Source organism: Hippopotamus amphibius, chromosome 1, assembly GCF_030028045.1.
Source record: "Hippopotamus amphibius kiboko isolate mHipAmp2 chromosome 1, mHipAmp2.hap2, whole genome shotgun sequence".
Taxonomy (NCBI): domain Eukaryota; kingdom Metazoa; phylum Chordata; class Mammalia; order Artiodactyla; family Hippopotamidae; genus Hippopotamus; species Hippopotamus amphibius.
Genome location: NC_080186.1, coordinates 105,839,509 through 105,866,804, shown reverse-complemented (window position 1 = coordinate 105,866,804; position 27,296 = coordinate 105,839,509). Strand labels below are relative to the sequence as shown.

General features: G+C 43.5%; 1 protein-coding gene across 1 annotated transcript; it reads left to right on the top strand.

Annotated features, from left to right (window-relative positions):
* The first annotated feature begins 10,065 nt into the window (after window positions 1-10,065).
* Window positions 10,066-26,802, top strand: LOC130834129 (myomegalin-like). Its single transcript, XM_057704237.1, has 8 exons — window positions 10,066-10,184; window positions 10,790-10,914; window positions 19,397-19,636; window positions 20,989-21,105; window positions 21,661-21,887; window positions 23,022-23,165; window positions 24,250-24,388; window positions 26,657-26,802. The coding sequence occupies exons 1-8, from the start codon at window positions 10,066-10,068 to the stop codon at window positions 26,800-26,802; spliced, it is 1,257 nt and encodes a 418-aa protein (XP_057560220.1).
* The last annotated feature ends 494 nt before the right edge of the window (window positions 26,803-27,296 follow it).

Genomic DNA, 27,296 nt, shown 5'->3' with positions numbered 1-27,296 from the left:
GACCAAAAGTTTTCAATGGTTATGAAGTCTTTTTTATCAACGTATTGTTCTATTGATTATATCTTTGGTATTGAGCTAAGAAATCTCTGTCTAAGCTGAAGTCACAACTACTTTCCTCGATGTTTTCTTCTACAAGTTTTACAGTTTTCAGGTTTATATTTAGATCTATGATCTATCTTGAGTTACTTATTGTACATGGTGTGAGATATGGATTCTGCTCATTTAGTTAACTACTTTTCATATGGATATAGATATCCACTAGCTGAAAAGGTTGAAAGAGATCATCACCATTTGAAAGATTTCTTCACCATTTGTTGAAAAGAGTGTCTTTTCTGGATTACCTTTTTTCATTGGTCAAAAAAGGTCAGGCTCTTTATAAATATGGGTTTATTTGGGGACTCTTTATTCTCTTCCATTAATCTGTTGACTGACCACTACAGAATACCATAGTGATTTGATTACTACAACTTGAAAATAGTTCTTGAAACCAGGTAGAGTTAGCCATCCAACTTTGTTCCTCATTTTATAGAAAGTGTTTTGACTCTGCTATGTCTTGTGCATTTACAAATTCATTTTAAAATCAGCTGATCAGTTACCATCAAAGGTGCTCACTGTGTTTATTAGTTGGATTGCACTGAATCAAACGGGAAAATTGACACCTCAAAAATAGTGAGTCTTCTAACTCATGAGCAAAGAATTTATTTCCATTCTTTTCACAGTCCAAACAGTTGTTTCTGAATGTTCTGCCTATTTGACTGGACCCAAAACTCAGTATAAACATAGATTTACTCTCAGTGGTTTATGATCAACCAATTTAAGAGTTATGTACATTACATACCATTGTATACAGTGAGCTGGCTGACCCCGTCCTTTTTACCTGTTTCCTGTGGGGGGTCTGACAGGTGGTATAATGTCACTCACTACTTCCACTGACATTCCAGGATGACACTGTGGCAATCTGTACAAACAATTGCTATACATTGTTGTTTATCAAAATCATCATAAGCTGTGTGTAAAGCTGCATATTAGTGAGCATGATTACCCGTTAATATTTTGGTAGTCAGCTCTTCAGTTAGGTCAAAGACTATAATTTGAAAATGAGAAAGAACTTTATTATTTTTAGCTTGTGAAAAAAATATGCCATTTCCATTTCAGGTATGTGTGCTGATGTGCAGGTTCCTGAACTCCTCTCAAAGGTCCTTGGTGGTCCAAGACAATACAGATTAATTATGTACAGGATGATTGCAGATAATGGGCTAAACAGTTAGTGTCCATGGGATACAAAATTTTGCTAAACATGTTTTAGTTACATGGAAGGTTCTTCTGAGTGAACTCATTTGCAGCTCCAAAAGCTCAAGACATTTTTCGCCACCACCTGTGGCTATTGTCATAAAACCTGCTCTGCCTCTTCCTAGGTCACCGACCATGGGATCTGTTTCATTCCATGGCCCTAGAGGAAGAGCCATTTTCAAGCTTATCTAATTTAAGTGCATTAAGGGCCCCTTGTTTCCATAAGACCAGTGGAAGTGAAAGGCTCTCTTTGTCATTTGGTAGGAAGGGTTATCATTTGGGTTATTTGAGGAATGTGCTGCCTTCACAAGTCATTAGATGCCTCTAAAGGCAATAAATTTTCTCTCACTGCATGACACTAAACCCCACCTATGCACTGCATTCCCTAAAACCTCACTTCCTGAATGGGATCTTGATCTTTTAAAGATTCATTGCCCAACCACACATTATTCATTCTTTTCAAGTCCAACCCTCTGCTTTTTCTCTTGAATTTGCTACCATCTAAACAGAATCTGGGAAAGGAAACACAGTGAGGGAGCCCATGCCAAGAATTTGTGACAGTCAAATATGACAGTTGGTACCCAGGACACTTTCTGGAGGAGACTCTCTAGGTGCTTTGTGACCTGACTCTTCAGGAGGGAGAAAGCCAGGTGCTGTCATTGCTCCTGTTCACATCTTCCCTTTGATCAGGATGAGGCTATTGCTGTCTGCTATTGATGTTCTCACCTACAGACACCCAGGCTGAGCTGGGCACCATCACCTTTCAACTTCTTTCAGTAAAGATTTATGTATCCTCCTTTTGTATCCTCCAGTGGAATGACCATAGTGATTTACTCACAAGGGCTCAGTAATGTCTTCATGCAGCTCCACTAACTGAGAATCCAAGTTATCTAGACGAGCAGAAATGTTATATTTCATAGAACTTGATAGGACAAAGAAGAGGAGGGAATTCGGGAGTGTTAGATAATTCCGTTTTTAAGAAAACAAAAGTCATTGGGTTTATCAACCATCTGAATAGCAAAAGCCAGGATTTCAATCCCAGACCATCCTACATCTCACTGCAAACTTGGAGTTTGCTTTACTCCTTTTCACTTTAGTTATTTGATCTACAATTAGAGATAAAACACCAAATTCTACAAGTCTAGAAATATGGCTGATATTTAAATGATTTTTGATATGGAGAGAGAATCTTGAAGACTGGAGAGTATTTAACTTTGAGAGGAAACAGCTAATCACGCATCATGATGACAAGGATGAACCTATAAGACAAATCAAACTTGCCTCGTTGTCTCTCCAGCTGCCCAGGACATAGTCAGTAGCTACAGATATTAGCAGTTATCTCTGAAGACCATGACAGTGTTGAATGCCTTGAGCCAACATGGAGCCCAGGTGTGAGTTGTATCCTGAGAAGCTGAAATCTGGCTGAGAACCAGGTTCTTGGGCCAGGAGAGACCATGTAGCTGTTGGAAAAAAGAGAAGGGGGACCAGGACCACCCATGAGGTCATCCCTAAGCAGCGCTGATCATCTCTTCCAATGAGCCCACCACCACTACACCTCTCATGATTTTGTTGTTACTCGATGGAGAGCTCCATGAAGTTTGGGACAACATTTGATTCGTCTGTGTGCATGACTCCTGGCACTGAGTCAAGAACCGAGGAGGCTCTCGGCAATATTTGTTCACTGACTGAATAAACATGCTTGCAAGTCTCCACTCATCTTAACGACATTTCTGTCCAACTGTCCTGTCAGGGATGCTCTGCTTTCTCCCAGGATGTAGCATCCCTTTCCTTAATAGGAGCCTTCCCTACGCTATCCTCATCCTAGGACACCTGCCTGTGGTGACTCTGATGAAGACACAACTGTCCTCAGGGATTCCTCTCAATGGTTCACTCTGTCATTAGGAAGAGAAGTCCTTGGCCTCCCCTCCCATCCTCTGGGCTGCCACAAAATCCCAACTGAGGGCCACCACGTTTTGTTGAAACTATGCACTTGTATTCTTCCTCTCACTGCTTTAATCTCCTCATGGAAATATTACTCATATAGGAACTCCAAATTGTTAACACAACATAAGGCAAATTAAGCACTCAACATATAGTTCAGAGATGTTGTATGTAAAGCCTTTGAAACGGTAAATGCAGAAGAATATTATTACTATCTCTGCTTCACAAACAAGGGTCCCATTAGCTTGGTCCCTGGGAAGAATGAATATCTCGAATTCTTCTCCACACATTAGTTATCCGTCTTAGTGAACACTTACTTGGGAGGGCATCCACCACTGGGAAGCTCCAAGTTTGAGTTTGGGGGGTCTAGGACAGAGCATCAAGGTCCCATCCTCTTCCCCCTGGAGTTGGTGCTTCCCAGAAGTATAAGCCAACCCTGAACCATCCTGTGGATCTCCTCGGCAGGTGCACAAGTTCACTGTGGAGTAACTTACTCTCCCAGTCCTCCCTGCTCAGCTGAGGTGCTCCTTGAGGACCTGGACGATGCTCTGTGCACGTCCCACTATCCCTTGATGTTTCTGGACTCAGCTTGTCCTTCGTCTCACCTCCCTTGGCAACCACCTCCCATACCATTACCTTGTTTTTCTCTGGATTTTTCTCATCCTTCAGACCAGTTGATTTTCTTTCTTCCATCTCCTCCCTCATTTCTGTGTTTTTGGAGTGTGAGCTCAGTTGAGGCTCCTGTAGGGGACACACAGAGAAGGGACCAAGGTCAGCTCTTGGCTGCGGGTCCCAGAGCACATTTAACATGCATCTCAGTCTCTCGTGCCCTCGGAAAAAAATTCAGCAAGAAGGGAGTTTGGAGAACCTGAATAACCTTATCTTACTGACCAGGAAGCTGAGATCTGTATGGAGATGTTCCCTACATGCCCACACCACTTGGTGGCAGCAGAGTCACCACACAAACCTTGACCATAAGCCTTTCTGTCCAAAAGCACCAGGAACCCATGGTTGAATTTCAGGGGACATTAGATCAAACATACGTATTTCCATTAGTAAGACAAAAATATCTGAAGGGGGACTTCCCTGGTTACACAGTGGTTACGAATCCACCTGCCAATGCAGGAAACACGGGTTCGATCCCTGGGCGGGGAAGATACCACATGCTGCAGAGCAACTAAGCCGGTGCGCCACAACTCCTAAGGCTGTGCTCTAGAGCCCTCGAGCCACATCTACTGAAGCCCATACGTCTAGAGCCTGTGCTCTGCGGCAAGAGAAGCCACCGCAATGGGAAGCCTGCACACTGCAATGAAGTAGCCCCGCTAGCCACAACTAGAAATAAAGCCCATAAGTAGCAACAAAGACCCAATGCAGCCAAAAAATGTCAAGTAATTAAAAAAAAAAAAACTGAAGGACATTCTCCAAAAATAATTTTATTGCTGTTCAATAGTCTTCTGTTGATACTCAGTTATCAATCCTGGCTGACACAATGGGACCAAGGTACCCATGAGTATTAAATACATCATCGTCATTAATTTAAAAAATATATCAATATGTATGTGATTCTCTACAAACATCTGGCTCCTGTGTTATGGGTCATCTTCCTGAGAGCAGGTGCTCTGCGTGCCTTGTTCCCCCCTCCTCCCCAGTGCCTGCTCAAGAGCCTGCCACATAGAACATTCCGTAAATACTTGTCAAGCAGTATTTATGTACTGCTAGTTACCAGGAGTTACTAACTTTTACCAGTGTCATCTACTCTCTACCCTAATTCCGATCAGTTTCTACCCTAGGTCTGTGCAAAAGCAATGAAAGCACAGTCCTAGGAAAAGCAGTCCAAGATGCAAATACCAACTCCACCAGGCACCTAGCTTGCTTTACATGGTGATTTCATTACCCCCTTGGAACATATGGATCGCAAGTTTAATAGAGAACACTGTACAATGTAAAAGAGAGAAAATAGTATTAACCTTGGATGAGTGTGATATCATGCAGCAGACAGGCTCCAATCCCTGGGCACTAGATGCACCCTATAGAACACTACGTCACGGTCACTATGGGACTGTTAAAAACTTCTGGGGAGACGGCACAAGAAACTGCATTTCAGACAAAAATCTGAAGGAGATTCTCACGCAAGGAAAGGCCGAACCATTACAGAAACAGCCTAGGAATCCCCAGTGGCAACAAGGATGACGCAGCTTAAGTACAGCACGTCCCTTGGCAAGGTGGCCTCTCAAGGAGAAATGTCTCCTTTCCCAGGATGGGGGCCCAACCCCGCCCAGCCCCACTCTCCTCCAGGGGCAGCACAGCGCTGGGCAGCAGTGGCCATGGGACAGGATGTGGCTTCCTGCAGAGAGCATATGTGGGGACCTCTCCCCGGGCTCCTGCGGGTATCAGCCCAGATCCAAACCCACAGGTAAAGCACAAAGCAGAGCAGCTCAGCCTGTGAAGTGACATCTCGTTGAGGAGCCACCCCTTTCCTACCTGGGTGGCTCTTCCATTTCTCCCCTGGTGTCTGGCTCACGGCGTGGGGATAAAAGGAAAGGGCCCTTTCAGTGCTTAGTCCTTCCTGAGTGCATCCGTTATCCTCCCTGCCCAGGGCCTCGGTGCTGAGCAGGGGTAGGAGCAAGTCCGCGGAGACCTCTGTGCTCTCACATTCATGTCCTTCTCTGTCCCTGCAGCCTGGGCCCCTCGCAGCCCACTCTCAGACCCTTCCAGAATGCCAGGCACCAACAGTCACAGAATATTCTTCCATCAGTCAGGAGTTGTACAGAAAGGGAGGCGTTTCTACACAGATCCCCACCCCATAAACATGTCTTGTGGAGAAAACCCAATTCAAACTCTCCCTCTCACTCCTAGCTCCCCTGGTCAGGTCCAAGAGGCATCTCACCACCTGGACAGGTGTAGCTGTACGGGAGAACGCTGGGTTGCAGCTCAGTGCCAACAGCAAGAGAACTGTGATCTTCAGAAAAAGGCTGTGTCTAAAGCAAAATGAGGCAGTTGACGTAGTCTGTCATGAGCACCCCTCCCACTGCTATTTTCTGCATCCTTTTTCTTTTCTTGGGGGTGTTTCTCCCAACTCTCTAATCAGCTTTCAGACCCCTGGATCGGTGCCATACTGACAAGGAGCAGGCCCTACTGGAGATGTTATTAGGCAAACACAGATGCAGCCATTCGTGTGGTGGACAGTTGTGACCGAGACCTAACTGGCTTTTCTAAATCAGAGTTAGTTTCTGTGTTGGAGGAAGAAGAGCAGAGAAAAGCCATTTTAGTGCTGTTTGCTAGTAAAAAAGACATGGGCCAGGCCATGTCTCCCTTGGAGATGGCATATTCACTTGGGTTACCAGCTTGGAGGACTAAGAATGGCAAGTATTGAAAACTTCAGCCACCAAAGGCACTGGCCTTGATGAGGCAATGGAACGGTTCGTTGAAACACTAAGGGAAGGCAGTAGTACAATCACTCCAGCTCCTCTGCAGTGGACACCACCTGACATGTCCCTGTGGAAACAGTTAAGTGGGCTTTCTTTCTTTCACGTTAAAAGTAATTTGAGGGAAGCATTGAGTAGTAGTCATTAACCACATAGGATGAGCTGACGTGAGGACCTAACTTTTACCTTAAGCCTTCTCTCTAAGGGTGGAGGAAGGGCTTTGTCCCTTGCTAACAAATGTTCAGTCAAGGGTCAGTAAGAGGAAAGGTAGTAGGGCAGAGGAGAGGCCTGCCTCATTACGTGCAAACTTAGCTCAGGAGATGGCCAGACGTTTAGCAAGTGCTAGGCCGACTTCCACAGCCTTCAGTGATTTTTTAAAAATTTATTTATTAATGTATTTATTTATTGGCTGCATTGGGTCTTTGTTACTGCACGTGGGCTTCTCATTGTGGTGGCTTCTCATGTTGCAGAGCAGGGGCTCTATGCGTATGGGCTTCAGTACTTGTGGCACATGGGCTCAGTAGTTGTGGTGCATGGGCTTAGTTGCATGTGGGATCTTCCCAGACCAGGGATCAAACCCATGTCCCCGAACTGGCAGGGGGATTCTTAACCACTGTGCCACCAAGAGAGTCCCTTCAGTGATTTTTTTTTAAACCATGTGAAACCCCTGACACTTAGCACCTACCCTAGTAACTGTACATGTGCACTTACAACTCCCTTACACACACCCCTGTATGGAGGAGGCCCATGGGGCTTGGTTAGCATCAGCTGTCCTGTGTTTGAAGCCAACTGACTCTTTAAACCAGTCACCTGAGCTTCTAGATGCCCCTGTGAGAGGACAGTGATGTTTAGGGATCTTGCTGGCAGAGCCCCAGCCCCTAACGTGGGCTCCAAAGGCAGGGGGCCAGCTTCTCATCTCCAACCTCCTCCTGCCCTGCTGGGTGGCTGCAGGGACTGACCTGCTACATGAGCATCTTGGTGAAATCCAGAACCTGCGCCAGCGCCTGGAGGAGTCCATCTGCATTAACGACTGCCTGGGGGAGCGGCTGGAACACAGGCTCAGCTCCGCTGCCCACGGAAGCGGAAGGAGAGGCCCTCGGCTTCCTATTTCTGGTCATAAATTAGGGAGAATATGAAAGTTGCCCTTGGGCAGAGCTTCAAAATTTTCAAAGCACCTTGGTCTGCTTCCCTCCACTTGCTCCTTACAGTCAACAAGGCAGGGGGGTAAGTACTATTCTCCTCCCTTTGCAGCTGCATCTGAGCTCAGAGAGTAGCTTTCCTCACTGCACATCTAACCAGCTATGGTCCCCAGAATCCTCTCTCTCATCCATCCTTAACCTGCTCACATGCTGCCTGCTGACTTCTGTGCCCTGGTCCTGTGATTGGCAAGTGGTAGAGCCAGGTCTGCAGGGCCTCCCCCAGCCGCTTCCCGAGGTGGCCTTCCTCCCCGCACTCTCCCCCAGGCTGCTGACACTTGGAGGCCGTGCCTTCCACACGCCCTTGTCCTGCCCACACCGCAGCAGCCGCTATTTAGGGAGGAGAGCCTCCTGAACAGCTGCAGCCAGGGCATGCGAAATGCATGCAAAGAACCCACAGAGGAGCCCCTCGAAAGCCAGGCATTCGGCCCAACAGGCTTTAGGCCCAGGACTCAAGTCCTCAGGGTTTTCTGCTGGGTTGAGACAGTGTGTTTGGAGACACAGAGTGAGCAACACAGGGAGGCTCTGATACCCAACTGTGTGACTTGCCTGCTTGCACTTCCCGAGACAGGACCCACCTCTAACTTCTACAATCCAAGCCTGGAGTCCACGCCTCAGCTCTGCAGTGAGAACAGAGTCCTTAGGGAAGAAAACCGGAGCCTTCAGGCTCAGCTCAGTCATCTTTCCAGAGGTGAGTGGTCAAAAGCCACAAACTGTGGTCACTCTTGGGTCCCTTTTTTCCCTGGCCACACCAGTCAGCAACTGGAGAAGCAAAGAGACAAGAAAGAGAGAACTGAGCTACCCAGACCCACCAACCCCAACTCCCAGAGCTATTATCAGCCTAGAAAGGGCTGCTTCCTGACAATTCCCACCCATGGGTCCTTAGACTCCTAGGCTCCAAGGATGAGGAGCTCTAGTAAACCCACCACTTCTGTGCAACCCACATTCGGTCATTAGCTATCAAACTGGATACCAGTTAGTGCCTGTTCTACCTGCACACAACTCACAGCTAGTTTGGACCCAGGAAAGGAAGGAACATGAAGCCTATGTGCTCTCTCAGGTTTCTCCAGACTTTGCTGCAGCTCTCTGTGTCCCTCCCAGTGCTGATCTGCTATCCCCATGTCTCCTCACCACCTCCCTACTCATATACCCAGGGCTCCTCTTTGGTCCCTAGTCCTCATGACTCTGTGTCTGGAGGTGCTACCAAAACGTCCTCCAGAGCGTTCCCAACACTATTCAGTGGGCATCCACGTGTGGGCATCATTTCCTGTGTGGCCTGGGGGACAGCTGACCTTAGTGTTAGTTGACTTAATGAAATCAATGTTTTCAATCACAAATTATTTTTATTTACAAATATTTATTGAATAGCCATAACAGACAAAGAATAGTGGCTAAGAGGATGAAGCCCAGAATGAAAGAATGCTTGTGGAAAGGAAAAAGACATCAAGAGATATTGCCAAGTTAGCCTCCTCGGAGCAAGAGATGTGAGAGGAAAGGTCACCATTTGGGAAGATAACAAAAGCCATAGATAAGGGAGAAGGTAGAACTACTAAACTACCACTGTGTGCCTGGAAAGACCAGAACAGACCTCACAGGTGAGAAGACAGGAAGATTTAAATGAGCTCAGTCTGCCAGGCCCAGGTGATTCCACCCCAGATGACTGACAGCACCAGAGCCCTGTTCTCAGAGTCCCTGTCAATAGCCTTTGAGAAATCCTGAAGATCAGAGAGATGCTGCCAGACCAGGAAAGAACAGATGGCTCTCTTTTCAATATGATGAAAATACTATATACTAAAAACTGTAGTCAAGAAATTTTTATGTTGATCCCTGGAAAAACTCAAGAATGGATTATTGCACAGTAGGTACGTGAGCGGTTAGAAAATAAAGAGCGTTAGGAAGCAGAGTGTTTTCTCTAAAAGCATGGTGGGCCGTATTAAATCAGGGGATCAAAGGGCATTGCAGAGAAAGAGGTTCCCATTCCCCTGAGTGTGTGGACAGTCAGACAGTCACTTTGCCTCCCCTGGCAGCATAAGCTGGCCTTCCTTTTGCCTTAGTTCTGATTGTCATGATGGATATGCTTGGGCTCATCTTCCTGTGACCTTTGGCCCTACAATATAAGTACTCCTGTGTTCTGCTCACCAGAGCACTCCCAGGAAACAGAATGTCTGAGGGAGGCTCTGCTGACCTCTCGGTCCCAACTTCAAGAGCTGGAAATGGAGCTAGAGCACCAAAAGGTGGAACGACAGCAGCTTTTGGAAGACTTGAAGGAGAAGCAACAGGAGATCTTGCATTTCCAGGAGGAACGGCTATCTCTCCAGGAGAAAGACTCCAGGTTAGAGGGAGCCCATTGATAAGGAAGGTGGCCCCATTTTCGGATTTAGAAAAAGGGATATTGGCAAGACAGTTAATGGTCCTTTTTGGAAACCTCAATATCCCCTCTGCTAATCTGGATTTATGGGTAACTTTGAACAGAAGGAAGGACTTCTCTGGGAATGCCTTTTTCACTCCAAAGTTGAGACAGTAAAACCCTGTTATGGAAGCCTTCAGCATATCAGATTCTACAGAAAGTACATTCTTGTGCTTCCAGTTAGTTTTAGGATGTTAGTCCCTCCATAACCTAGGAAGCTTCTACACCAGCCATAATGGTAGTCCCCAGCATAAACCTTGTAACTTCTTGACAACATGAAAAGAGCACTGTGGGGCAGTAAGAATACCAGGTAGTGTGTCCTAGGTATGGTAGCTAATGGCATGACTCCAAGCAAAGTTACTTTACCTTCCTGAGCCTCTGTTGCCACATCCGTAAATTAAAAGCAATGGTTTTCATGACCCCCGAGTTGACATCTAGGGCTGAAATTCTATGATGCCAAAGTTGGCTCATAGCCTCTTGCCCTGGTGGGGCCCTACCAGCTCAGTGGTCCCTTGCTTCTCCCCTGACAGGCTGCAGCATAAGCTGGCCCTCTTGCAGCAACAGTGTGAAGAGAAACAGCAGCTCTTCCAGTCCCTCCAGTCAGAGCTGCAGATCCACGAGGCACTTAATGGCAATTCCAAGAAGGGGCTGAAAGGTATGTTTTCCCCTCTTCCCCACCCTATGAGCTTCCCTGCTCTCGCTAAGGATCCTGATGAATTCTTTACCTTGGGAGTTGTGGAGATCTTGGAAACCTACCTTGTTCTGTCTCAGAAAAAAACCTCAGTCATTGAGGGTCCCAATAAGAAGAGAGGGGCGCTCTCACACACAAAGCCCAGAGGTTGGTGACATGAGCAAGATACAGCCTAGACATCCTTAAAAATAGGCCACAAGAGTCAAACTTCACCCACCTGGATGGTCTGAGACAAGTTAATCAAAGTCCAGATTATACAATGATTCAAAAAAAAAAAAAAAATACAAAGAACTGTCCTGATGGTATCATCATTTGAAGACGTCTCAAATGTTGTGAATTCTGATCACCCATGCAGCCAATGTTGCAGGCAACCTGCTCCCACCCTGACCTTTCCCCAGTGAGAAAATTCAAAGATTTTTTAAAGAAATTTTTATTCTGGATATAATTAACCAGAAAAATAATTTGCAGATATTTTCTCCAAGTCTTTTTAGTGTCTTTGAAAGGCAAAACATTTAAATTTTGTTGAAGGTTAATTAATCAATTTTTTTCTATCATTTATGCTTTTCTTCATGTTGTAGCTAAAAAATCTTTATCTCAAGATCATAAAGATTTCCTTGTATTTTTCTTCTTGCAGTTTTATAGCTTTTGCTCTTATGTTTAGGCGTACATTTCATTTTGAGTTAATTTTGCATATGATGTGAGAAAAAGGTTAAAGTTCTTTTTGTCCCATATTGATATCCAGTTTTTCCAGCACCATTTGTTACAAAGACTACCCTTTTCCCATTGAATTACCTTGGCAGCTTTGTTGACAATCAGTTGACCATAACTGCTGTTAGTAGGATTTTGTAATTTTTGGTATACTCATCATTCTTATTTTAATTTATATATAAATATTTCTCATGTGTGGGATACATGTGTGTGGGATAACATTTTTATTTCAATTGCCAAATAAAATTTTTTGCTAAGATATAGAAACACAATTGATTTTTCATCACCATGACATTGATTGGCATCTCTATTGAAAAACAATTGCCAAGGCAAAAAAAAAAAATTACTAGCCAATATATGTGAGTCTACTTCTGAATTCTCCATTCTGTTCCATTAATTAATATGCCTATTCTTACACCAGTACCAAACTGTCTTCATTGTTAGTTTTATAGTAAATTTTGAAATCAGGTTAAGTCTTCACACTTTTTTCTCTTTTTATTTTTTTTTCTCTTTTAAAAATTTTTTAAAATTTATTTTTTATATTGGAGTATATTTGATTTACAATGTTGTGTTCATTTCAGATGTACAGAAAAGTGATTTAGTTATACATATACATATATCTATGTTTTTCCGAATCTTTTCCCATATAGGTTATTACAGAGTATTAAGTAGAGTTCCCTGTGCTATACAGTAGGACCTTGTCGATTATCTATTTTATATTAGAATGTATATATGTTAATCCCAGCCTCCTAATTTATCCCTCTCCCACCTCCTTTCCCCTTCAGTAACCGTAAGTTTGTGTTTTCTAAGTTCATGAGTCAGTTTCTGTTTTGTAAATAAGTTCATTTGTATCATTTTTTAAGATTCCACATATAAGTGATATCATGATATTTGTGTTTCTATGACTTACTTCACTTAGTATGATAATCTGTAGGTCCATCCATGCTGCTGCAAATGGCATTATTTTGTTCTTATGGCTAAGTAATATTCCATTGTATATATGTACCATATCTTCTTTATCCATTCATCTGTTGATGGACATTTAGGTTGCTTCCATGTCTTGGCTATTGTAAATAGTGCTGAGGTGAACATTGGGGTGCAAGTACCTTTTTGAAGTATGATTTCCTCCGGATATATGCTCAGGAGTGGGATTGCTGGATCATATGGTAGCTCTACTTTTAATTTTTTAAGGAACCTCCATACTGTTCTCCATAGTGGCTGTACCAATTTACATTCCCACCAACAGTATAGAAGGGTTCCCTTTTCTCTACATCATATCCAACATCTATTGTTTGTAAATTTTTAGATGATGGACATTCTGACCTCATTGTGGTTTTATTTGTATTTCTCTAATAATTAGCAATGTTGAGTATCTTTTCATGTGCTTTTTGGTCATCTGTATGTCTTCTTTGGAGAAATGTCTATTTAGATATTCTGCCCATTTTTTGATTGGGTGGTTTATTTTTTTCAATATTGAGCTGCATTTGCTGTTTGTGTATTTTGGAGATTAATCCCTTGTTGGTCACATTGATTGCAAATATTTTCTCCCAATCTGTGGGTTGTCTTTTCATTTTGTTGATGGTTTCTCTTGCTGTGCAAAAGCTTTTAAGTTTAATTAGGTCCCTTTTATTTATTTTGGTTTTTATTTCATTACTCTAGGAGATGGATCCAAAAAGATATTACTGCAGCCTATGACAAAGAGTGTTCTGCCTATGTTTTCCTTTAAGAGTTTCATAGTATCTGGTCTTACATTTAGATCTTTAATCCATTTTGAGTTTATTTTTTGTGTATGGTGTTAGAATGTTCTAATTTCATTCATTTACATGTAGCTGTCCAGTTTTCCCAGCACCACTAATGGAAGAGACTATCTTTTATCCATTGTATAATCTCGCCTCCTTTGTTGTTGATTAATTAACCATAGATGTATGGGTTTATTTGTGGGATTTCTATCCTGTTCCATTGATCTATAAGTCTGTCTTTGTGCCAATACCATACTGCTTTGATTACTGTAACTTTGTAGTATAGTCTGAAGTCAGGGAGCCCAATTCCTCCAGTTCCATTTTTCTCTCTCAAGATTGCTTTGGCTATTTGGGGTCTTTTGTATCTACATACGAATTTTAAGATTTTTTGTTCTAGATCTGCAAAAAATGCCATTGGTAATTGGATAGGGACTGCATCAAATCTGTAGATTGCCTTGGGTGGTATAGTCATTTTGACAATATTAATTCTTCCAATCCAAAAACATGGTATATCTTTTGATCTGTTTGTGTCATCTTCTATTTATCAGCATCTTATAGTTTTCAGAGTACAGGTCTTTTGCATCCTTAGGTAGGTTTATACCTAGGTAGTTTATTCTTTTTGATGTGATGATAAATGGGATTGTTTCTTGAATTTCTTTTTCTGATCTTTTGTCATTAGAGTATAGAAATGCAAGAGATTTCTGTGCATTAATTTTGTATCCTTCAACTTTACCAAATTCATTGATGAGCTCTCATAGTTTTCTGGTAGCATCTTTAGGATTTTCTGTGTATAGTATCATGTCATCTGCAAACAGTGACAGTTTTACATCTTCTTTTTCAATTTGGTTTCCTTTTATTTCTTTATCTTCTCTGATTGCCATGCCTAGGACTTCCAAAACTATGTTGAATAAAAGCAGTGAGAGTGGACATCCTTGTGTTGTTCCTGATCTTAGAGGAAATGCTTTCAGCTTTTCACCATTGAGTATGATGTTAGCTGTGGGTTTGTCATATATGGCCTTTATTTTGTTGAGGTAGGTTCCCTCTATGCCCACTTTCTGGAGAGTTTTTATCATAAATGGCATTGGATTTTGTCAAAAGCTTTCTCTGCATCTATTGAGATGATCATATCGTTTTCATCCTTCAATTTGTTAATGTGGTTTATCACACTGATTGATTTATGGATATTGAAAAATCCTTGCATCCCTAGGATAAATCCCACTCGATCCTGGTGTGTGACCTTTTTAATGTATTGTTGGATTTGGTTTGCTAGTATTTCCTTGCGTATTTTTGTATCTATATTCATCAGTGATAGTGGCTTGTAATTTTCTTTTTTGTGGTATCTTTGTCTGGTTTTGGTATCACAGTAATGGTGGCCTCATAGAACGAGTTTGGGAGTGTCCCTTCCTCTGCAATATTTTGCAATATTTTCAGAAGGATAGGTGTTAACTCTTCTCTGAATGTTTGATAGAATTTGCCTGTGACACCATCTGGTCCTGGGCTTTTGTTTGCTGGAATTGTTTTAATCATAGTTTCAATTTTAGTAATTGTGATTGGTCTATTCATATTTTCTATTTTTTCCAGGTTCAGTTCTGGGAGATTGTACCTTTCTAAGAATTTGCCCATTTCTTCTAGGTTGTCCATTTTATTGGCATATAGTTTCTTGCAGTAGTCTCTTATGTATCTTTATATTTCTGTGGTGTCCATTGTAACTTCTTTTTCATTTCTAATTTTATTGATTTGAGCCTTTTCCCTTTTCTTCTTGGTGAGTCTGGCTAAAGTTTATTAATTTCGTTTATCTGTTCAAAGAACCAGCTTTTAGTTTAATTGACCTTTTCTACTGTTTTCTTTATCTCTATTTTATTTATTTTTCAGAGGAGAAATAAATAAATTTATGTGTAAGTTTAGGTTGTTTATTTGAGCTTTTTCTTCTTTGCTGAGGTAAGACTGTATTGCTATAAACTTCCCTCTTAAAACTGCTTTTGCTGTGTCCCATAGGTTTCGAATCATTGTAATTTTGTTTTCATTTGTTTCTTGGTTTCTTTTTTTTTACTTCCTCTTTGATTTCTTCAGTGATCCATTGGTTGGTTAGAAGCATATTGTTTTGCCTCCACGTGTTTGTGTTTTTTACAGTTTTTTTTTTTCTGTATAGCTGATTTCTAATCTCATAGTGTTGTAATCAGAAAAGATGCCTGATATGATTTCAATTTTCTTAAATATTTCAAGGCTTACTTTCTGGCCTAGCCTGTGGTCAATCCTGGACAATGTTCTGTATGCAATTGAGAAGAATGTATATTCTGCTACTTTTGGATGGAATTGCTCTATAAATATCAATTAATTCCATCTGGTCTAATGTGTCATTGAAGGCCTCTGTTTACTTATTGATTTACTGTCTGGATGACCTGTCCATTGATGTAAGTGGAGTGTGCCCCACTGTTATTGTGTTACTGTTGATTTCTCCTTTTATATCTGTTAACATCTGCCTTATACATTGAGGTGCTTCTATTTTGGGTGCATATATATTTACAATTGTTATATATTCTTCTTGGATTGATCCCTCGACCGTTATGTAGTATTTTTCTTTGTTTCCTATGACAATTTTTATTTTAATGTCTCTTTTGTCTGATATGAGTATTACTATTGCAGCTTTCTTTTGATTTCCATTTGCATGGAGTATCTTTTTCCATCCCCTCACTTTCAGTAAGAATGTGTCCCTAGATCTGAAGTGAGTCCCTTGTAGACAGCATATATATGGGTCTTGTTTTTGTATCCATTCTGCCAGTCTGTGTCTTTTGGTTGAAACATTTAATCCATTTACATTTAAGGTACTTATTGATATGTATATTCTCCTTGCTGTTTTGGTAATTGTTTTGGATTTGTTTTTGTAGGTCTTTTTTCTTCCCTTCCTCTTTCGTTCTCTTCTCTTGTGACTTGATGATTGTTTTTAGTGTTGTGTTTGGGTTGATTTTTCCTTTTGTGTGTTTGTATATTAATTGTAGATTTTTGATTTGCAGTTACCATGAGGTTTTGAGATAGCAGTCTATATATATATATATATATATATATATATATATATATATATATAAAAGATTGTAATCAAATTGACAAAAATTAAATTTATATACATATAAAAATCTTTATATATATAAAGATTGTTTTAAGTTGCTGGTCTCTTACTTTCAAATGCATTTCCAATATCCTGCATTTGTACTCTCCTCACAATTGCTGGTTTTGATATCATATTTGTGTGCAGATGATTTCCTACCTTTACAGTATGCTTGCCTTACCAGTGAGCTTTCCCATTCATAATTTTCTTGTTTCTAGTTGTGGCCTTTTCTTTTCTGACTAGAGAAATTCCTTTAGCATTTGTTGTAAAGCTGGTCTGTGGTGCTGAATTCTCTTAGCTTTTACTTCTCTGTAAAGCTTTTGATTTCTTTGTCAAATCTGAATGAGAGCCTTGCTGGGTAGAGTATTCTTGGTTGTAGTTTCTTCCCTTTCATCACTTTATATATATTGTGCCACTCCCTTCTGGCCTGCAGAGTTTCTGCTCAAAAATCAGCTGATAACCTTATGGTGATTTCCTTATATGTTATTTGTTGCTTTTCCCTTGTTTCTTTTGATATTTTCTCTGTCTTTAATTTTTGTCAGTTTGATTACTATGTGTCTTAGTATGTTCCTCCTTGAGTTTATCCTATATGGGACTGTCTGTGCTTTCTGGACTTGGGTGATAATTTTCTTTCTCATGTTAGGGAAGTTTTCAGCTGTTATCTCTTCAAATATTTTCTCAGGCCCTTTCTCTCTCTCTCTCTCTCCTCCTTCTGGGACCCCTATCATGCGAATGTTGGTGCATTTAATGTTGTCCCAGAGATCTCTTAAACTGTCCTCATTTATTGTCATTCTTTTTTCTTTATCCTGTTCCATGGCAGTGATTTCCACCATTCTGTCTTCCAGCTCACTTATCCATTCTTCTGCCTCATTTATTCTGGTATTGATTCCTTCTAGTGTATTTTTCATTTCAGTTCTTGTATTATTCAACTCTGTTCTTTGTATCTTCTAGCTCTTTGTTAAACATTTCTTGTATCTTCCCAATCTGTGTCGCCATTCTTTTTTCCAAGATTTCAAGTCATCTTTACTGTCATTACTCTGAATTCATTTTCAGGTAGATTGCCTATTTCCACTTCATTTAGTTGTTCTTCTGGGGTTTTATCTTGTTCCTTCATCTGGAACATATTTCTCTGCTGTCTCATTTTTTCTAACTTTCTGTGTTTGTGGTCTTCTTTCTGCAGGCTGCAGGATTTTATTTCTTCTTGCTTCTGATGTCTGACTCCTGGTGGGTGAGGTTGGTCTAGGGGCTTGTGCAGGCTTCCTCGTGGGAGTGACTGGTGCCTGCTGACTAGTCAGTGCAGTTGGGTCTTGTCCCTTTGGTGGAAAGGGCCAGGTAAAGGGGTATGTTTAGAGGCAGCACTGGACTCCGGACAACTTTATGGAGCCTGTCTGCTGATGGGTGGTCCTTTGTTCCCATCCCCTTGGTTGTTTAACCTGAGGCAACCCAGCATTGGGGCCTGTAGGCTGTTGGGTGGGACCAGGTCTCAGTGCCAAAATGGCAATCTCCAGGAGAGCTCACGCTGTTGACTATTGCCTGGGGCTTCTGCCACCTGTGTCTATGTCCTCGCAGTGAGCCACAGCCAACCCCTGCCTCCCCTGGAGACCCTCCAAGACCTGGAGGTAGGTCTGGCCCAGGTTCCTATAAAGTCACTGCTTTGCCCTGGGTCACAGTGCTCATGAAACCTTGTGTGCCCTCTCTAAGACTGGAGTCTCTGTTTCCCTCAGTCCTGTGGTGATCCTACACTGAAGCCCCACTTGCCAAATGCTCTGATATCTCCTCCTTCCTATTACAGACCCTTAGGCTGGGGAGCCTGACATGGGGCTCAGAACTCTCACTCCTATAATTATTTTAATTATATTATAATATATAAAATAATTATATATTATAATATATAAAATAATATAATTGTTTTCCAGTTTGCAGGTCTCCCACCCACCTGATATGGGGTTTGATTATATCATGAAAGCACCCCTCCTACCATCTCGTTGTGGCTTTGTCTTTGATGCAGAATATCTTTTTTGGTAGGTTCCAGATTTTTTTTGTTGATGGTCATTCAGCAGTTAGTTGTGAATTTGGTGTTTTCATGAGAAGAGGTGAGCTCAGGTCCTTCTACTCTGCCATCTTGTCCTGCACTCCTCTTCATTTATCCCATTTAGTGGGAATATTCACATAGCTCATTGCAGAAATATTGATGTGTTTGGTTAAGGCCTGTGGCCCTGATACAACTGGGTACATGTATTATGTGGTATATGCATCCTACTGCCTTGCTAAAAACCAAAACAAATTTTACCTTTTTAAATACATTTGACTTCAACATTTTTAGATGAGCACTTATGGTCTTGTAAAATATTTCTTAGATCTCTTTTTCCCCCAGTACATAGAAACAGGCTATGAGTGGTGAGTGAAGGTAAAAAGAACTTGAGAAGTCCAATTAGTTATGATCCCTGCTCTGTGGTACCCCACTCCCATTATTATTTGCTGCCCAAAGGCCTGATGTCTTCCTCCTGTCCTTTTGATTCCTAAATGTGGAGGTCATCCATCTCCTTCTCCTTCAGCCCGTTCCCTTCTCTAGTTCGGTATTGATCTCCTGCCCTAGAAGACCCTGCTCTCTAGCCTGCAAGACTAAGGTTAATAAGGAGATGAAATAATAGGCTTGACTTCATCTGCCAATCAAATGCTCTCTAGATGCACAAGGGTCATTTGAGCCTCAAGGAAACTCCATGCTGGAGTGTATGCCATTTCTGTGTGTGCCAGACCCCACACAGGAAAAGTGACATCTGTCATAGGTGTGTTCCTGGGACCTTGGTAGGAAGGAATGTCAGAGAGGAGTGTTCTGACAAATGCTTGGAAATATTTGGTTCAGTGCCACCAGACTCCCTCCTCTCTCTACTTTCAGCTTACACCTGGGATGCCTGTCACCAAGTCCCTTTGGGCAGTGACTTGAGCCGCCTGGTGGCAGAGATCCGAGCTTTGAGAGGGCAGCTGGAGCAGAGCATTCAGGTGAACAACTGTCTGCGACTGCAGCTTGAACAGCAGTTGGATGGTGGTGCCAGCAAAGCCAGCCTCAGCCCCTCCTCTGTTAACCAGAAATTCCCCAACAACACTGACCCTGGAAACAAGCAGCTGCTCTTCCAAGGTAGGAAGGAAAAGGAAATCAGCAAGCCCTCAGCCAATGAGGAGGTCCCCAGGATGTCTGTGGTAGAAGGGACAATCTTACTTCTTCCACACTCCTTAAGATCATGGTGAAATCGAAGATGCTTTGATACAGTGCCTGAGATGATGGGATTTAGGGTCAGATCTGGCTCCAGATTCTGAGTTTGCCACTTACATGCTGTTTGCCTTGGGAAAAGTGTTTAAACTCCTCAGGCATTTAAGCCTTAGTTTCCTCATCTTTAACATGAAGATATGTATAATATATACTGTGCATAGTTATATGGAGCATTAAATGAAATAATTTACAACTGCCTGTCACAATAAGTACTCAACAATTAACAGCTATATATGTTAATGCTTATTCCTTATATTTGCAGAGTGCTTTAAAATTTACCATGTTTTCAGATAATTTTTCAAATAATTTCATCAGAGCTAGGGGAGGATTTACTATCTCTGTATTTCACATGAGAAAACTTAGGCATTGAGACAATTAACTGACGTGCTAAGGAGTTAAGAGGCCAACCCAGGATTCGAAGCAGAGGTTTTGATTTCCTGTCTGTTCCTTCTGCCTCCCTATGCTCTGTCTTGGTATTGCTTCTGCTCCCTCTCAGGCTTTCCCTTCTCAGTGCCTCTGCGCAACACCAGCCAGGACTCATCCCCACTGGCTCAGTCACTCCTCCTCCCCATCCTACAGCACAGAGGCCTGAGCTGGAAAGCAGGTTCTAAGTCACATTTGCCTGAGCAGGATTATTTCTGTCTCTTCAGATATTTTCCAATTACTCCCCTGGAGGATTGCTGTCTGGTCTCCAATAGGGCACCTCAAATCCACCAAGGCTTATGTCTCCTATTCTTCTTATACTACTACATGCCTTCTAGTATGTCTCCCTTCTTATACTACTACATATTTTCTAGTACTGACTCACCAGAATGGTGATTAGAGTGCTGAGTTTAATCTGCCCATAAATCCATTCATTCTTTGATCAAATATTTTTAACATGTATACTGCATATATTTATGCATATTTATATTTAATTACAAAGCATTGTATTAGACATACTACATACAATATTATATTCAAATCTGGGGTTAGAAAAATATACCTAATAATGTTTCAAACTAGAAGTTGCTTTCTCATGGAACAGCCCTCAATTATAGGAACTTGATCCAAACTAAGTGATTTGTTTGCTATTGGTTTTGATTGTGGTACATGGGTGATGATTTTGTAAGAGGAGAGTCATGTTGCTGTAGACCCCAGTGGTGAAAACAGGCTGTGCATGTGTTTGGGGAGCAGTGTGTTCCAGGGTTTCTAAAGTTGTGGTTATTTGTACTCCCTAGATTCAGTTGCCTCCCCTCCAGTTCGGGATGTGGGCATGAATTCTCCAGTTCTGGTCCTCCCCAGCTCCTCTTCTGCTGCTTCTGGCTCAGGGACCACAACCTTCAACAGGAAAAATGGTAAATAGGGCAACTATGGGATTCAGGGTCTAATGATGGAAAATGACACTGCAAGTAACTTTTGGTTCTCTATAGGCACATTATCTGAATTTAGAGATTTTTCTCCACATGTCCCAAGGCCTTTAGCCCTACTCATTCCACCTTCTGTGGCTGCCTTTTTGGTCATTTTTCTTCTTCCTGTGGTTTTCCTATTGCTCTGGTATTGTTTCATTGCACTATAATCTCTTCCTTCTTGAAAGTGCTCTCTGTATCCAGCTTAATTTCCTTGTCTGTGTCTTCTCAACCCCCAAATTTAAAATTTTTAAATATCTGTCCTGAATATTTCATTTGTCAATAAGGATAAAATTTGCCTCCTGGCAATTTTATCATTGTGAGATGATGTAAGAAAGATTATAAAAATCTAGAACCCAGAATATCTATGGACTTCACCCTTGTACTTTCCAAGACTGTCATTCTTGTCTGTGGCCTCTTTCACTATCTGATGTCCCTTTTGGATTGAACTAAGGATGACTATAAATAACAGTGTATTCTGTGTTATTGTGGTTTTATCTTCAGAGCTGGGTTTGGATGCTTCTCCAGTAATGAAGAACCCTCCCAAGCTGGAGGGTGATGCTACTGATGGCTCCTTTGCCAATAAGCATGGCCGCCATGTCATTGGCCACGTTGATGACTATAGTGCCCTAAGACAGCAGATTGAAGAGGGCATACTGCTGGTCAAGAAGGTAGCATCCCTCATGAGATCAACCTGCAACTTCCTTGGCCTTGAAGCTCTAGGCACAGAGGTAATCACGTTTGAGCTCTTAGGTGCACCTTTTCCTTAGGCCATTTCTTCTTCTGATTTTAGCTCCTTCTCCCACTATTTTTTTGCCTGCTCCACATCTCCTACCAACTGAGGATACATTTTCCATTTAATCTAGCTAGGCCTTTCATCTCCATCTGCTAATTTCACTACAAGCTCTGTTCTGGTTCCAGATGCAGCTGACTTGATATTTCCCCTCAGAACCACAGAATAGCAGGTGCAGCATTGCCATCCTCATCAGTAGAGCACATTAAGCATCAACATACATACAATGCTGCACCCAGTACCCTTTGGTAGCTTATTATCTGCTAAAGTCACGCTGGCATATGACCATCTGTGGGCAGCATAAAATCACTTAGTTGGCTGGAAATGGAGAATCTGCATCCATATGGGCAGATGTGTAGAAGGGGTGAGGAGTGTGGCAGACTGAGGAGGGGAGGAGAGCAGGCAGCAAGGTTTCTCAGAGCCCTTTCCCAGGGAGAGATCCAGGTACCAGCTGCTTTGCTATCTGAGCTACTGGAGATGCACAGGCATGCAGGGACAGCCCTGCCCCCTGGAGCCCCCACACTAGAGAGGGAGCCCCACACCATACAACAAGGAGCTCCAGGCAGTGTTAGAAGTGCCCTGGGTATGAGGGCATGAACCCAGAATCAGCTATTATCCCAGGCAAGGAAAGTAACAGGTTCATGGGGTGGGGGGTGCCACTAGGGAATGTTCAGGTTCTCTGGGAAGGAGAACATGCCAGGTAAAGCGAGCAGCACCTCAGTCCTTTGAACCACAAATGGTGCAGCCCATTTGAAGCATAAGGTGTGATTCAGGGAAGGGTAAGGGGGACCAGTGCAAAAATAGGGACCATAGACTCTTGAGCATGAAGCAGGACTAGAAGCTAAATAGTGTGCGGGAAGCTGGAATCAAATGAATTCTTGCAAGTTGGGTGGTCCCTCCTGAGGTCAAAGAACCTTGGCTTCCAGGTTAGGAAAGGATTTCACAGGTTCAAGCAGGCCCATGTCCATACCTCACTCACAAAGGAAGCTGAGGCCTGGGCTCAGCAAAAAAAAAAAAAAAAAGTGATCTCTCAGCTGCAGGGATGCCCATGGCTACCACCCTCTTTTCCCAGGTGATGGGCAGTGAAGCCATCCATGAGCTCAGGAGCAGTGCCAACGCCCTGCACCACCGGCTGGAGGAGTCCGCCTCCCTCCTCACCATGTTCTGGCGAGCAGCCTTGCCAAGCTCCCATGGCCCTGCGCTGGGTGGCAAAGTGGTAAGAAGCCAGCATTCTCTACTGGATCTGCCCCCAAATATCCCCTGCCTCCTTGGTCGGCAGATCTTGAAGATAAGGAGCCAAATGGTCAGTTGGAACAAAGGGCACTTGAAGAGAGTGTCCCTGGAGGGAGGGAGACCTCTCCTCTGTGGTGGCTGCTTTCAGTGCAGCTCTGACTACATCCCCTCTCCCCCACCTCTGACCCCCAGGAGAAGTAATCAAAGAGGAAAAGGAAAGGACATGGAGGAGGCAGAGACATGAGAGCCCTGGTAACCCATAAATGTTCCATCTCTTTAACTTTCTGAAGTCTCGCTGAGCTGAACTTCAGGGCCGTGTTAAAACATCAACATTCCCTTTCCCAACCTAACCCCACCCCCACCCCCAGGTCCACATCGTCAGGCAGGATCACAAAATGTCACCAGCAGTCGCCCAGCCTCTTTCAGCCCCCCACTGGAATCCCAGAAAATCACTTAAATCTGCATCTCTGGGTCAGGCCTGGGGAGAGCCAGCCTCCCCAAGGTGCTCTCAGACCTCAGGCAGCTCTCTGGTTGGTGAACTTAGATAGGCAGGTTTGAGAATCCCTCCCAGGGGTTCTAACTCCAGACTAAAATCACTGACACTTTAGGGGACTCATTTATGCTAAGTCCAAGGAGGGAGTGTTTTCCCATCTTGAGGTTCCCAGATACATTTACAAACTTGCTGACTCTCTCAGGTCAGACCTGTCTCTCAGGCATAATATTCCTAATGATCAAGTCTTACTTGTGATGCCCAAGTGATATAACCATGTCAGCACTAAATCGGAGCTCTTGTTCACAGCTGGGTTTCAGTGTGGCCTGGAGTCAGGTTCTCTGCAGCAACAGGCGTGTAGCCTGTGCTAATCTGCATGGGGGATTCCAGGTCCTCAGTGTTCCCACCTCATGGCCCATCCAGAGCCATCACCAGCTGGAGGGTTTGAGAGGCTTTAACGAGGGGAATCTGATCCAGAAATAGTTAAGAAGATTGTAGAACCCTATTTAGAGTTGTAAAGAGCCACGAAACACAGGGTGCTTATGCCTTCTGACAGAGAGCCTGTTTTTCTTCCCAGGGAGAGTCCATGAAAAGGGAGCTTCTGGAACTGAGAACCAAACTATCCAGACAGGAGAGTCTCCTTCAGAGCACAGCTGAGCATCTGAAGACCGCCAACCAGCAGAAGGAGAGCTTGGAGCAGTTCATCTTCAGCCAGTGTGGGTGCTCCCAGCCAGGGAATGGGGCAGGGAATGAGGGGACCCTTCCAGGCTCCCCACTTGTGCTGTGAATGGACAGTGACCAGAGAGCCTAGGGGATGGGGGAAACTGATATGATGTCCCTGAACCTCCTGTGCCATCAGTAATCATGGAGGCAGAGGAGGGGATGCGGGCAGTTGAAAGGGGGCAGGCGGCAGGAGACCCCAAGCTGAGTGGCCAGTAAGACAGGCTTTACGAGAGAGTAGCACCGACATATATATACTACCAACTGTAAAATAGATAGCCAGTGGGAAGTTGTTGTATAACAAAGGGAGTTCAACTCGAGGATGGAAGATGCCTTAGAGGACTGGGACGGGGAGGGTGGTGGGGACTCGAGGGAGGGTGGAGGGGGAGTCAAGGGAGGGAGGGAATACGGGGATATGTGTATAAAAACAGATGATTGAACTTGGTGTACCCCCAAAAAAATTATTAAAAAAAAAAAAAATACAGGCTTTAGAACACATAAGGCAAGTATAGGCCATGCTGGTAATTTTGCCTTTGGGGGCTGTTTTGTTGTTTCAGTGACCAGGACACATGATGTTTTAAAGAAGGCAAGGACTAATCTGGAGGTAAGGAAACCATTGCAACAGTCAGAGCCATAGAGCCCACCCCAAACTTATCACCATGTGTCATCAGAGTGTGCAGGCGATCCTTGACCTGCTCTGACCTTCCAGGAGGAGATTGCTGGTCCATCTGTAGGAGCACAGGTCCTCAGTGAGCATCCCTCTAGATTCCATCCCCATCAGCCCTCCCACTCCAATCGGCAATCTCCCCTGACCTCTCAGTTGACTCTCACTTTGCCATAATCTTCTCTCTTTATCCCAATTCTCTTTCTTTTATGCCAGGTCAGGAGTGGGGAGAAATGCAGTTCAGTTGATTATCGAGGTCAGAGGACATATGGAGTCTGCCCTGTGAGCTTTCAGTAAAGGGATCCTGAGGGCACTCATGTGTTCTGGGGTTTCCTAAACCACTATGTGAAAAAATCATGGAAAGATGCAACCTAATAAGTTGATTTCACTGCACACTATTGGGCTGAAAACAGCAATTTAATGTTGACATATTTTTCTTTAAGCAACAACACAAAAGAAAATCGTTGGGTTTTAGTGATCTAAAAGAGAATTTGGTAATAAGTAAACACTGAAACTTAAAGGGAAAGATATTATCTATATGGTAGACATTTCTCTACATTCATTTAAAACACTAACATATTCTTTAGCAACCACTTTGAAGAAAAACTTGAGGTCTTAGAAATGGCTTAGAAATCAAAATTAAACCTTTTACCTTGGACTTTAAAGCTTTACCATAAGCAATTGAGTGTATTCCTAGGAATGTTCGTAAATTGTAACCTAAGGGAATGTTGACCCCACAGTGTGAAAATAGTTTGGGACATAATTTAACTCTGTTTTTTTGTTTGTTTGTTTTGGTTTGGATTTTTTTTTCTAATTTCTTCTGTTTTTCTCTGTAGAATCCTTTCTTTCCTGAGCCTTTCTAGAAGAATACTTACAAGATTGCCTCTGTAAAGCCTTATTCCTGTCCCAGCAAAGGTAACCCAACAGCTTCTCTTACCTGCTGGCTTCCCCAGTTTGGAAGTATCCTTCCCACTTCCCCTAGGCCATTGGAAAGATCCCGAAGCCTGGGTTCTAATCCCAGGCTTCTCACTAACTGCCTGTGTGGCTTTGTGGTCTCTCACAGAGACCCAATCTCTATGAGCCCACTGACCCTCATCTGTAAGACGGGGCACTAGACTTAGATGAACTCTGAGGTCCCTGCTGACCTGGCCCCTCCCTCTCCTCATCAAGTAAACAGAACGTGAATGTAACAGGGGGACCTCCATGCAAAATATCCTCTCCTCCCTACAACAGGCTGTCTATATGTGCCTGTTTCATACTAAGCACGTCTTTTCCTGAGCAATCACAAAAGCCATCCTTTTGCTCCAAAGTGAATTGGAGAGTGAACTGGAACCTGAAGAGGGGGTGGTAGGATCTGGCCACCCGGTGTGCAGTGGCTTTGAGCAGAGATATGACCACAGGAGGTGGTGGGAAGCTTGTCCTCTAACCTGGTGGCACCAGTTGCTCCTCCAGACCTCAGCCCACCCCTCAGCTCATCCTCTTGACAGGCTCTCACCATGCTTTTGGCTTCTGTCACCACTCAGCGCTCGCTCCAGCCTCAGTTAGCCACCAGCAAGGCCTGATAATGGACTCAATTTGATTGTGTTCTTTTGGCCTCCAGCTGAAATCCCTAAGGGCTCTTCCATGCACTCCAGTCCTGTGACCCTTGCCTTCCAGGAGCCAAGCAAGAAGCGAAGCCACCAGAGGTCCTCCAAACAGCAGGAAGGATGGGCCTGCCCCCCTTTTTCACAGCTCCCTGTCTGCTGAGGAGGATCTGGGCCCCACTCCTCACCTGCTGGAGGGTCTGGAAGGAGTCACAGATGTGGCCTGGTGGTGCAGGGTGAAAGGCAGAGGGGCTTTTCTGCAGTTGAGGAATAACCAGCCAAGGACCACTGGGCCCAGCACTAAGCAAAACAGGCACAGTGTGTAAGGACCTTGTGACACTGCTTTGAACACCCAAGGGGCATGGGAACCAGGAATAGTACATTTCTCACCCCTCATCATCTATCCTCAGAAGGTCAACTCAGGGGAAATGGGCCCTGCTCCCCAGCAGTGGAGCATGTGGTCCCGACACTGGAGCTCCACGGCAGATCTAAAAGCACAGGACTGAGCAGCAGTGCCCTGCAGGACAGTGTTGGCAGGGCCCTGATGACCTGACCTGGGTCAGTACAGCTGGGTCACAGTTACACTGGGGGTCCGTCTACACGGCAGCACCTGAGAGCTTTGAATCCACATGGTGAAAGGGATGACTTCCAGATGCC

Bases quoted from the DNA above. Each gene is read 5' to 3' on its own strand.
- LOC130834129 (XM_057704237.1), top strand. From the start codon at position 10,066: ATGGAGCTAGAGCACCAAAAGGTGGAACGACAGCAGCTTTTGGAAGAC. The intron at 19,637-20,988 runs GTAGGAAGGAAA...TGTACTCCCTAG, and splicing joins CAAGCAGCTGCTCTTCCAAG to ATTCAGTTGCCTCCCCTCCA. The intron at 21,106-21,660 runs GTAAATAGGGCA...TTTTATCTTCAG, and splicing joins AACCTTCAACAGGAAAAATG to AGCTGGGTTTGGATGCTTCT.